The 13,118-nt window shown below is 47.3% G+C and overlaps 1 protein-coding gene across 10 annotated transcripts in view; it reads left to right on the forward strand.

The window, feature by feature from the left end:
- Positions 1 to 13,118, forward strand: part of ZC3H7B (zinc finger CCCH-type containing 7B) — a 55,647-nt gene that overhangs the window by 25,639 nt on the left and 16,890 nt on the right. For all 10 annotated transcript variants that reach the window (XM_026065040.1, XM_026065042.1, XM_026065041.1 and 7 more), the window contains exons 14-18: positions 643 to 848; positions 1,607 to 1,707; positions 2,403 to 2,584; positions 5,929 to 6,014; positions 12,307 to 12,440. In XM_026065040.1, coding sequence (XP_025920825.1) covers positions 643 to 848; positions 1,607 to 1,707; positions 2,403 to 2,584; positions 5,929 to 6,014; positions 12,307 to 12,440 — 709 coding nt within the window. The remainder of the gene's footprint in view (positions 1 to 642; positions 849 to 1,606; positions 1,708 to 2,402; positions 2,585 to 5,928; positions 6,015 to 12,306; positions 12,441 to 13,118) is intronic.

Here is a 13,118-nt window from a genome sequence, read left to right on the forward strand (position 1 = left end):
GCAGGGGCTGTAAGGTGCATGCCAGTGAAGGCTGGGAGGGGACTTCCAGTGGGGATCACCTGCTGCCTTTGGGGTTTTCCTCTTCCATCATTAGCCCCCCCCCTCACCCCGGCAGGGCTTTGATTCTGCCTTGGGAAAAGCTCTCTCTGCCTGCTCCTCTGCTCCAGCCCATCCCTTGGTATGTGCATAAGATGTGACCAAACTGGTCTCTGAGGCAGTGTCACCTAATGAGGTGGGGAGAATGCAAGAGTCAAGATAACAGGGCTCATCTGTGCTGGGCAACTTAATCTGCCAGTCTTTTTGGGCAAACCCCAAAAAGGGTTGATTAAACCACAGTGTGTCCCTGGCCAGACACTGAATTAAAGCAGGCCTCCATTTTGAAACAGTTTTCACAACAGATGGAATCTGCTTCAAATTTTTACTGTTCATTAGTTTGGATTGACTTCCCCAAGTGTCCTGGTGTAGACCTACTTGGGAGGGGGGGAGTGAGGGGCATCTTTTAAAAAAAAAAAAAACAACCCTCTGTTTTCTTGCTTTCAGCTTCTTGTGAGGTGTGGGCAGTGGGAGAAGACGAGAGAGAGCTTAGTTTCTGACTGGGCCACCCTCCCTGTGTGGTGGTGTGTGCTGTTTGTTGCTTTGTAGATATGCTTAACAAGCAGGACTGTAAGTACGGGGATAACTGCACCTTCGCGTACCACCAGGAGGAGATCGACGTGTGGACTGAGGAGAGGAAGGGGACCCTCAACCGTGACCTCCTCTTTGACCCGCTAGGTGGGATCAAGCAGAGCAATCTCACCATTGCCAAGCTCCTGAAGGAACATCAGGGCATCTTCACCTTCCTCTGTGAGGTACAGAGCTAGGGGGAGGGAGCAGGCACTCTTCATCGTCTCCTCAGTGTGCATCTGGACTGTTGATACGTTGCAGCCAGTGCCCTGCTTCCAGAAGGGCAAAGAGCGATGGATGCAGTAGTGTAAGAAAAAGAAGATAGTTTCCTTCCTTACCTCTGCAGCTAAATGGGATGCACACAGCCACATGGCGTTTAACTACCTGTCTTTTCTTCTATCTTGAGATATTGCTTTGAAGTGTAATTTTTTAAAAAAATCAGAACCCCATAAGGCAACAACTTCCCGCCTGGTATACATTGCTGTTATCCTGGTGTAAGCCACTGCTGAGCCACTGACTGAATCGGTGAAGGATTGGCTCTTTCTCTCTTAACACTCAGCAGCAGTGAGTTCCCCGGGCTGGCAGTGTTAGATGTAAAGGGACATGTTCTCTTGCTGTGAACTGGCTGTTCTTTCATTTCTCCCCATCGTTTCCCTTGTTCTTGCTCTGATGGCCAACTGGGAAAGAATATGTGGATCTGACCAAAATTTTCCCAACCGCAATGGAAAATATTGTTGAGAATAAGCCAAAAATGTTATCCTGAAACTTTTCCAAAAATACACTTACTATATTTTAAAGCCCTACCACTAAGTTTTCACCAGGCTTGTTCTAACTTTGAACATTAGAATAGGCTGGCTCTGGTTCTTCTTCCCCTCCCAAGCAAAATGACTCTGGTTCACTTCTCTCTAAGATTTTCCCAGCATGCTAATTTTTCTCTTCTCAGATTTGCTTTGACAGCAAACCCCGGATTATCAGCAAAGGGACCAAGGACACACCATCTGTCTGCTCCAACCTTTCTGCCAAACACAGTTTCCATGACAACAAGTGAGTGAACATTGCTTGTGTTGATGGGAGCAATCTCTCATGTGTCCAGCCAGTTTAACTCCAGGGCCATGGTTTCTTTCTTTCTTTCTTTTCTGCCCATGGGTTCCCATCATAGGGCAGCTCAAAGCATGATAAATAGCGTGGTATGCTTCACTCTGCATGTTTGCTCCTGGTGCTGAGGGATTTAAGGCATGAGCAAAGCCCTTTGGGGTCAATCTAAGTTTTCCATTGACTTAATTTGGCTTTGAGTTTGGCCTTTACATAAAGGTCAAACCAAAGATCCTTTAGCTCTGGATCCTGCTTCTTACTGGCTGGTAATGAATGTTTAGAAAAATGGGTATAAGAAACATGTCAAGTACTCAGTAATACAACCCCTTCTGGCTCCTGGCAACTTGAGACTTGGGGACTTCCTGAGCCAGATGAGTTGGTGTCTTTGCTGCATGTTTTGAAATGTGTCTTATCTCTGAACTTGAGCAGGACATCACCTGTAGGCTGGGGAGATTGAAAATATCTATCTATCTTGCTACAGAGGGGGCAGGAAGGAGTTTGGTTTTTGCAGTGGGAGTTCACCTCTGCCAGCATTGATTTTTCTGTATTTGTTGCCTGCCCGGTTGAATGTGTGGAAGTCAGATGTAAGGAGGAAGGGGTGAAGATTCAGTCCACTGATGCTTCATATTTCTCCGGCTTGGCTGCAGGTGTCTAGTCCACATTGTGCGTTCCACCTCCTTGAAGTACTCCAAGATCCGCCAGTTCCAAGAGCACTTCCAGTTCGACGTGTGCCGACACGAGGTGCGTTATGGCTGCCTGCGGGAGGACAGTTGCCACTTTGCTCATAGTTTCATCGAGCTCAAGGTCTGGCTGCTGCAGCAATATTCAGGTGAGTGTGGCTCTGGGTGCAGGGCTGGTGGTGCATATACCCAAGTTTTCTCCAGCGTGTGCATGGGACCAGCTGGGAGAGAAACAGGGTGTTTTGGGAGCACTGAAAAGCTGTTACTCTCGTGTACATGTACTTCATCTCTGAGATAGAGACAGGGCCCAGGTGTTCTGTGAGACAATTTGCTCTTTGTCCCTCTACTGGTGCTACTGTAAATTGCAAACTGGGAAACCTTACCTTTGGGACTAGCTGCATAAGTTGAAATGATTGTTAGGTAGAGCTGAATAACCAAAGGTGTTTTGGTGTTTAAATCCTGTGGAAGGCCCTAAATAGCAGTTGTGCCCCTGGATGAAAGTCTGGCCCAGTGAGAATCATAGAACTCATAGGTGACAAAGCAGTTATAAAAAGAAAACTGTGCCTCTCCAATTCCTCTGAACAAGTTCACCAAGAGTGGGAAATGACAAGATACTTTGCCTTTCCCAAAAAGCCTTTGACAAACTGCCTCTGAAGAGGCTATTACAGAAATGATATTCAGGTCACTCATATAATGACACTATATCCAGTAATTTCAGTCTTCTCTCTCTGACACGCTCGAGGATTTCTCCTGCTGTTGACTGAGTAGATGCTTTTGTTGGTCCACCCACAATGCTACTCGGATCTTTTTTCACTGTGACATCTTGTTTAGTGCAGGCCCCAGCATGGTAATTGGAGCACTTCAGAGAGAAAAGGTGTTACGAATGCTTCTCGCCATTCCTTGCTTTAATTGGGGGCAGCTTCTTTCACGTACTGTTTAAGTGCCTGCTACTGTACTTCAGTACAGTCCTCTGCCTCGGCTTGGCTTGTGAGTGACAATGATGAACAAATGAGATGTTGTGGCAGATGCCGTCTTTTACTCTTCCTGTTTGGCCTCACTTACTTGTGGCTACAGAGAATTAAGTTACACCAGTTTCTCAGGCAACATGTTGCCTGAGAGCCGTAGGCCAGGACTACTTGCCTAAATGCTTGTGAGATTGCTTGTAGTACTTTGGGCACCTTGCTGTCTTCCCCTCCCCCTGTACATAAAAAAGGAAGTTTCTTCTCTCCCTTCCTCTTCAGCCTGTAAGAGAAATAGATAGATTAGATTTTTGCTCTTGCCTTCTTTCCTTGAATGAGTGACTTCCAAAGGGGAAGCTGAGAAGATGAAACAAGTTATGAGTTTACTTGCAAAGGTGATCGGTAGGCTTTGTGTTTATTCCCATCTTTTCTAACAATCCGAGCACCATCATCTTTTTGTTTTTCCGCAGAGTTATATATATCTGCCTGCTCTCCTTGTGAGCTTTCCTTCCTGGGCTGGTAGTTTATTACCTAACTGTAGCCCTGGTTATGAAAATAGAGACAAAAGGTAGCTGTGGCCAGTCTCTGGGAAGGCTTTAACATTGCAGCAGAGGGCTTGGCCTGGGCACCATTTTCTCTGAAAGCATGGGAACAGGGCGTCATTCTTAGCATCTTCCATTTCTAAGTCAGTGGGCTGCTGTGTTAGACAGACACTTGAGCTTTTACAAGGCATGTGGCATTGTTCCTGGTGATAAAGGATTGTACTAGCAGAGAAAAGGTTCTCATGAGCTGAACATGTGGGAGGGCAGGACTGTTTCCTGGCTCACTGCATCTGTTCACAAACATACTGTGCTATCTTCTTCCAGCAGTGGGAGTCACAGAGTCTTTGTCCTCACCAATGATGTTGCAAAAGATGCTAAAATGTTACAAGTAGTCAACACATGGGATTTTTAATTCTCAGAGCATCTCTTTGGGACAATTCATGCTTTGTGGAGATGGGGTATTAGAAAACAACCTTTCATCTTCGGGAGGGTTTTTTTCCAAGCATGACATTTCTAGACCTTGTTGAGTTAGTTTGGATTTCTGGGAGCTGGAGAAGGCAGTCACATGCCGAGGACTTAATTTGAAATTCAGTTCTTTGTCAAGAGCTGCATACAGTTCTGCCATTGGTTCTGAACCCCCAGGATCACAGCACAGGTGTGCAAAACAGAGAAGATGGAGGTTACTTTGGCCCTTTTCCTTCGAGATCCAGTGCCACATTTTAACTCTCTATATGGTTTTCCCAGACTTGTAGTTTTTGTCCCCTAAGTACAGATCAGGGCTGGCCACATGTAGTCCCCCATCGCCTGAAATATATGGGCTCCCACATCAGGGACTGTATCTGTGTGCCATGCCTCAGGAACACGGCACCTTAATAAAAGCTGTTAGCGAACACAAAGCAAGTGACTTCATAGCCTCTCTGTGCTAGGGGAGCTGTATTAAGGCAGCCTTCAGCACCCCACTTGTTGCCATCAGCTGACAGTTATAGGATACTTCTCAGTTTCTTCTGGCTGCCATCTCAGATCTTTATAGCACTCAAATAACATGGCTTTTCTCTACCAGAGCCAATCCACACCATTAGCAGCCAGAGTTTCTATTACTCTTACATACTTTTCTCTTGTTTAGTGCTCTGAGATTCCTAGTGCCCATCTAGCTGGGTTTGTGCTGGCAGGGGCTGTTCCCTCAACACTTGATTTGATTGGGAGCTAATTCCTTAGATAATCTCTGATAGTTTTGTTTGTTGGCTGATGTTACCTTGCTGATTCATGAGACCTTGTAGATCTTTCCCTGCAGGTTACGTGCAAGCAGCTGTTTCTTGGTTGGTTTTGCACATTTTGTCTTTCCTTGCTACCTTGGCACACTTTGTGTTTGTCTTGATTGAATTTCATATTTTCTCTTCACTGTTGATTGGTGACCCCACACACAACCAGAAGTATGTAACAGGCTAATTAATCCCAGCACGAATTAGATGAGACTTCTGGGGTCTTGGAGAGGCTGGATATCTCAGACAGTGGGATATCTGTAATCTCCCATGCCAGTGGCAAAAACTCTGATATACAGTAGATCAACAGTAACAAACCATTATCTTCAGGGCCCTAGGTGGGATCTGTTGATTTGGGTTTGGGGGAAAGACTTGGTCAAGGTCTTAATTCCTAGTCAAGAATCGGCAACATTTGTGTCCTTTGCATGCAGCCTGAGCAGAGCACCAGATCTGAGTGAGCCCTGGTGGCTGAACTCTTCCCCTCTTGCCTGGCTCAAGCGAAAAAGCAGGAGTGCTGGAGTTAGGAGATTCCCTAGCCTGTGCTTGAACACATTCTGTGGTGGTGTCAGGTCCCCTGACAACCCATGTGCATAAGTTACCTGTGGGACTGTCAAGACTTGTCAGCCACACAAGAGCTCCCAAGCCCCAGTGCCAGAAGCTCTGCAACCCTTCCCTTCATCTCTTACGTTGACCAAAGCAGGATAGTTCAGTCATGTCTCTGCCTTATTCCCAGGAATGACCCATGAAGATATTGTGCAGGAATCTAAGAAGTATTGGCAGCAGATGGAGGCACATGCTAGCAAACCAGCCAACAGCATGGTAAGACGCATCCAGGGTTTGCAGCCTGGTTTTGCTCCCTGCTATTCCAGCACTTTCTCTCCCTTTTCTTCTCACTGTTGTGCCTGACGAGTCACAGGCAGACCAGGCTGGTCATTGAGGAGGAGGACGGCTGAGAGCTTTCCTGTTTGCTGTGCTAGTGATGAGCTTTGTACCTTGTTTTGCAGTGTTTTATCTGCTCTGTTCAGTGGTGGGGACAAGCTGCCAGGGTTGGGAGGGCAAGGCATGGAGAATGGTGCTTTCTGCCGTAGCCTGGTAGTGAAACCAGGAGACTTTGGGGACCATGGTCACACAGTGTGGAAATCAAAGAAGTCCTGCTGCCCTTTAGTGGCCAAGGGACAATACGGCAGTTTGCATGGTTCCTCTTAATAAATGACTCATGACACACAGGACTAATCTGAACACAGGAGTGGGTGGAACTTGCAGCTCAGGGACCACCTGAGGCTAATCAAAGATCTTAGTGGCTCTTTGCCGGGAGAAGGCTGAGAGCTTTGTGTCTGCTTTGTGCCACCAGTCTCTCGGTACGAGAGCACATGCTGCTGGCTGCACCCTCTGGCACTGCCAAGAGCTTGCTCTGGAGAGGTGAGTTATAAGCAAAGGGCACCTCTCTGTTTGCTTTCTTCCAACCTATTGGTTACGGGTGGTGCTGTTTTACCATCTTTTTCACTGAAGGAGGTGTTCTCTAGTGTGGGAGCAGAGCCCAGTGAAGACGATGCCCAGCCCAGCCCTGGGTTGAACTAAAGCAGCTTTGCCATTAGAACAAGGAGTTTTCCTTCAAAAGATATGGCCAATGAGATGAGAAGCTTCATGCCTCCCAGCAAGCTCTGAGGTGCAGGAGCAGCCCTCTCCCCTCCAAAGTGGCGGGGAAAGTGTGAATCCCTCTCGTTTCCACCTGACAGCTTTCTTTGCACTTGCAAAGGCCTGAGCTCACCACCCCTAGGCCTGTGTCTCACTGTCAGAGAAAGGGTGTTTCATCTTTGTTTGGGGTCTCTCACCCAAGAGTTTCCTTTGCAGGGACAGCCACCGAGTCCAGCTTTTGAGCACCCTTGTAGAGGTGTTTTGCAGGATCGTGGTGTAAACCACCCACATGATGCGTGGCAGTTTTTTTGGACTGGCAATGTGACAGCAGAAGTATTATGAAAGCTGTAGGGAGCTGAGGCTGGGCAAAGCAGGTGCAATCAGCATGGCTTAGCCCAATGGGAAGGACTCAGGTGACCTGCACTGATGTTCGCAGTAGGCTCTGTACCCATCTACTGGTTGTGCTGCATGAGATGAAGCCAACTTTGAAAAAACCCTCGATGACATATGTGCACATCCCATTACTGCTCCTGTGGTCTGAAATGGCCAGGGGAGAAGGTGCTGGCTGAGGAATGGGAAGCAGTAGCTGTCCAGAGCAACCAAGTTCTAGTCCCCAAAGCTGTCTGACTTCCTAAGCAATTTGCTCTAGCCTCTCAGGAAGCTGTAGGATTGATCCCAAAGGTATGGGGCAAGTTTCTACAGCCTATGTTATATGAAAAGTGAGCTCAGATGATCCGAATGGTCCATTCAGGCAGAACTGACTAGGATCTCTTTCTAGCCTGGCATGGGGACAGAGGCAACTGTCTGCATTTCCACAGTGGAGAAAATTTTAGTATTAATCTGCCACATTTAGTGACAATAGTTGGATTTATATCAGCAGAGTCTAGTGACTGGTTCTGTCCTGCCTGCTGTGGATCTGCCTGCATTTTCCAGTCTTGCCATTCTCTGTGTGGAGTCTGGGGATAGAAAAGATAGTTGGACAACTGTTTTCCTGTAAGCCTTGCAGCTTCAAATTCACCTTTGTCTGGAGGTGCTGCTGTTGGAAGAATAAGTTGTTTCCTGAGGTAGGCCATTAATTCGTTGTTTCCTGGCTTTTGCCATGCTGTCTAACTTTGTGTAATGCCCTAAAGACCCTGAGATGGGGAATCTGCTAGGCAAAGGCCTGGGAGCAGCAGATCCATGCTGGAGAATCTACCCTTCTTGGCTGGTTTTCACTGTTCTCTGGAGCCCGTGGGAGCACTCCTGTTGGGCCTGATCCAGGTGTACCAAAAGGACAGGAGAAGGTGAACCGTAGATAGATGGTTGGCACCAAGCTGAAGGTTCGTTCAAGGGGTGAGGATGGCATGTTCAGTGGTGCCAGCCGCAGCATTGCTGCAGTATCATGACTCATTTTCTCCCTTCTCTTGTCTGGTTTTATGCAGCTCATGGGGCCACGCTGTGTATTTGGTGTAGCCTCCTGCCTAACACAGACCATTGCCTAGCCCAGCAAGGGCAGTGGCATTTAGCAGAATAGCCTGTCCATGTTAAAAATCTCAGATATGGGACATGCTTCTGTGAGGATGCTGTCCTAGACCCACGTAGCAAATTTGCTTCTAGGGAAGCACAAAAAAGAGGATTGTCAGTGTTTCCCTTGCATTGCTCTTGCTGGTATAGAGCTGGAAAATTGAGATGGGGGAACCCAGTCACTTTATACCAGTTAAATGTGAATAATGCAAGTCACTAATGTGTAGTGCCTCAGTGTTACAATCCTCTCCCATGGAAAGTGCTGTTAAAAAGTACTGAGTTTCTTTCCATTTCAGTGGGGAAGCAAACTGCTATTCAGGTTTATATATATGTTCAGATTTTTGTATATGTTTGCTTTGTATGTATTGTTAGGAATATCTGTATATTTTAACTGTAGTCTTAGTGGAAAAAAATGTCTCTCAGACAGCAGGCCTTCAAGCACATCCTCTGAAGCACTTGAGGCCTAGGCAGGTTAGTACAGGAGGAATGAGGGTTTCATTTCTGACTGTTGAGGCTTGCAGGGGGGCAGAGGATCAGGAAGAAAAATGTCAGTGCCTGCTGCATCTGCCCATAGGGAGTGGGCAGAGAGATATGTTCTGGGCCATTTGGGCAGCGTTCAGGGTTCATGGCCCATGGCAAAGCCTGGTTTCACCCCACAAATGCCTGTCAGAGCTGGACTGCACTGTTGGCCCTTCCAAGGCCTCGCTTTGTGATGAGGCAAAGCAACAGACTTGTTGGTGTGGTGGGAAAGGGCCTACTGGCTGCACCATTGGTTGTCTGTAGCAGTTGACAGCTGGGCACTGGCACCGTGCAGGGAGCTGGAGAGAGTCAGTCAGAGCCATATGTGTTTGCAACTGCAAACCGTGGCTTTGGCATTGGCACATACTCAGCCAGAGGGCTGGGCTCCAGCATGAGACGTTGGCTTGCTGCCAAAGACCCTGGGGGCAGGAATAATGTGATCTGTTGAGAAAAGTTTACTTTTGCTATTATTTTCTCCAGTCCAAGCAGGCTCATATGACTCAGAGTTTTCTCAGCATCCCTCCAGCTTTCGAACTTGGCTGCCTGGCAAAGACAACTTCCCAGGAGTACTGTAAAAGCAGACCCCTTCTTCCCACTGTTCTGTGTGATCTGCACTTGACTTGGCACCTTCCGGTCTTCAGAAGCAAAGTCGCTCCCAGGGATTTTTCTGTGCTCTGGCATAGCTGTCAGTCAGACTCAGCAGATGGGGGCACACAGGGGAGAAAAGAGGCAGACAGCATACAGGTATCCAGCAGCCATGATGGTGCAGGTCAGGAGACCTACCAAGAAAAGGAAGATGAAGATATTCCGCTTGCAAAGCACCTACCATTGATCTCACATCCGGTCCCACATGTTTGCAGGGCTCTCAGAGAAGTGTTTGGGGACTGCTGCAATATAGGAGTAAACCCAGTAGCTGTGAATGGAAGAGGCAGGCATCAGAAGACTGTTATTGGTAGCTGGGTGCCGTCAACTCTGCCACATCCCTGGGAATTGAGGGCTTTTATCCTTCGGCTGACTTCCAAGAGCCATTGGGGCTGTTCTGTTTTACCTTACTAGCCAGCTGCAGAACCCCCATCAAAATTAGCTTCAGAATTAGCAATTTAAGCATAGAGAGGAAATAAAAACCCCTCTCTCTAATGACGGATACTTGCATCTAAGTACAGTTCACTCGGTTAGGTGGCCAAGTAGCTCAGGCTCCTCAAATAGTCCCCCAAGGACTCGTGGCTCCTCCAGAAAATGTTTCAGAATATCTAAGAAGGGAAGTGTGAGTGGCTGTGCTGGGGCTGTTGCTTTCTGTGAAACATGAAGTGGAGAACTGCCATGCCAAAGATTTTTATTTATTTGGTTGCCATGGTGCATAGCTAACACTATATTGTCTGGCTTCATAACAAGGGGTGGTGCCACAGCCTGAGGCTCTTTTGCCTGGCTTTGTCTGCCAGAGCCTCATGTGATCCTGCTTTCCACACTGTTAGTTATCAGCAACCTGCCAGGTATGTGTCTTGCCTTTACAAATACAGTCATGTAGCAGCAACAACAGCAGCTTTGATTTTCTCTTTACTCCTAATTCCCTGGAAGCATGCATGCCCTGTGGTGACCAGCAGTTTGTATTACTCTCATGAAGACATGCAGGGGGCTATTTTTGCCAGAATTTGTGGAAAAGCAGCCCAGATCACCAGGATTACCTGAGAAACACTTTCTTGATCTCTGATCTGTGGTGCCTTCTGGAGCCATTGAGTTGTAGAATAATTTTCTTTGGAGACTAAGTGGAGATTAAAACCACTTTTCGAAGGCCATGTGTTTGAAAGAGAGGCACCCTGTAAATACATTTTTGGTGAGGCTTGCTGCCCTCTGCAATATCCCAGGTCTCAACCCTGCTCAACCTGCAGCTTTGTGTTTTTATTGGTTGCCAGCATTGGTGAAAGGTGACAGACGAGCTGGATCACGTGTCAGTTGCCACCAGAAAGGTGTCTTGCAGGTGAATAGGCTGGAATTGCTGGTGCTTTTTAAGAGAGCTGATGGTTCTCTAGAAATGTCCTCTTGCTGGGACATTTGGAGCAGTGATGGCCTCATGTAGTCAACACAATTAAAGCTCAAGTCTCTGGTTAGTTTTTCACCATGGTGGAGGATCCTTTGTTTGTCAGATCTGCTTTTTTAAAAGACTGGGTCTGGAGGATGCAGAGTGGTAGTTGAGAGCTTATGTAGCCTTTCCTGGGAGATGATTTAATTGTGCACCATCCTGTGCTTGCTGTTTTTCCTTTGCCAGATGATGTACATAAGATTCACACTGCTGCTAATCAATTAGTGGCAGAAGCCTGCTCCTCAGGGACATGGTTTGCCTGTCTGCTCTTTATAAGATGCGTAGGGTGAGAAGCCAAGGCATGGCAGCTGGTGTGGGCTGCTTATCTGGTGACAGGCAGAGAGCTGTTTTACTAGTATGTAACCTTTGGGCTTCATGGTCTGCTCCAACAGCACGATGTTCTTTTAGGCTGTGGTTTCTTGCTTGTACCCTCACCCTTCACCCTTGCTTATATCCACACCCTCCTGTGCCTGGGGTCAGTGGCTTCCAGTCAGATTTGCTATTTGGTTTGGAAATGACCTGGAGACACTAGCCTTGCGGCAGTTTTAGACTTTTATGTCTTCTGATAGTGGTACAAAATGTAAATGACTTTCCAGAGATTTGCCCAGAAAATGCGAGGCAGTGGTGATAAAGGATTCACTCCTTTTTCCTCAATCTGTGACTATTAATCCCAAAACAGCCTTTTCACAGGGACGGAGAGAAGGCCAATAAAGTTAAGTGGCCAAGAGAGCATGAAGTATGTGAATTACAGGTTGCATGTTTGTCTAGAGATCATGACTTAACCGTGACTGTGTAATACAGTGCAAAGGAACTGTGAGGGGTGGAAACCTGCCCAGAAAGGGCTTTGAGGAGTCAGCTCTGAGGACCCAGCTCAGACTTAAATATTTAAGTGTCAACTGCTAGCTGTAACGTGAGCCTGTTGCTTCAAAAGCAGGAGAGGTGGATCCTATGCTGTGGTATGGTCTGGCTTCCTCCATCAGGTGCTCCTTTGGGCACTCTCCAGGGAGAGTGAGGGGAATGTGAATTGCTCTCCCTGCAGGAGAATAGGGGTGAAGCACTGAGGAAAGTCTCGCAGAGCTTGTCTGTACATGGAGATACACTGCAGGGGTTTTAAAACCAAGCCTGGTCAGTGCTTGAAGCTGCCAGGCTGACTGCACCATTGGCCAAATGTCAAAAACCAAGAAATGCTGAAGCAAGGAGTGGTTTTGCTCCAGTCTGGTATCTTGATGGGCCACCAGCTAACACTGGCGAAGGAAAGCTCTGCTGTGTCACTGGGGAGACAGATATCTGGTTGCTGGCACATGCGTGTGCTGGAAGCTGCTGTTTGGGGGGTGCAGCTTGGCTCTGTTCATCTGAGGTGGTAGTTCTCTTTTCCAGGCTTCCACCCGGGCTCCCACATCGAGCACCTTTGACCTCCAGATGAAATTTGTGTGTGGCCAGTGCTGGAGGAACGGACAGCTGGTGGAGCCAGATAAAGACCTCAAGTACTGTAGTGCCAAAGCCCCCCACTGGTGAGCAATGCAACTTGTTCCCTCCACCCCTCCTTAAGGTCAGGAATTTCTCCCCGTATGTTCTCCGGGGCTTCATTTGGCCTTTTTGGAAGAGCCTGTGAGGTTTTCTAGCAGCCTCTCCGTGCTCAGGGTGATATTTGTTGCCAGCATTGTGCATGACGCATTACAGCTAGACTGTTGCTCCTGGCACTTTCAGTCTAACTCCTGCAGTTCCCTTTTTTTCCAGCTCTATCATTTCTTCTCAGCAAGATCACTTAAGACAGTTCTCCTCTGCTCTTGTTTATACTCCTTGCTGTTTGAAGATGTCTGTCATCTTGCTATTAGTGATGATTCAAGGCATTCTACTTCCTTTTAAATTAGTTTCCTAAGGGTTTACAGGATTTCACTTCCCATAACCCAAGCCACAAATGCTGTCTAGAGTCTTATTGCAAATATAAGACCTATAATTCAAAAGAGAGAGAAACAGCAGTTGCTGGAGGAAGTGAGATGGGGAGGATCGCTTCCTGGAAAGGGAAGATAATACCTCTTTGCAACTGCTGAATAGAGCTGGGTTTTTTGGCCAGGGTATCCCCTTCTGATCCCTTGCTAGTGCTGCAGGAGAATTAGTACTTGCTGGCACCTGTTAATAAGACAGTGCTTGTCATAACTTGCATTTCTACTGCACCTTGCAAGCAGAAA

The sequence above is a fragment of the Apteryx rowi genome, unplaced genomic scaffold (assembly GCF_003343035.1).
Source record: "Apteryx rowi isolate R43461 unplaced genomic scaffold, aptRow1 scaffold_223, whole genome shotgun sequence".
NCBI lineage: Eukaryota > Metazoa > Chordata > Aves > Apterygiformes > Apterygidae > Apteryx > Apteryx rowi.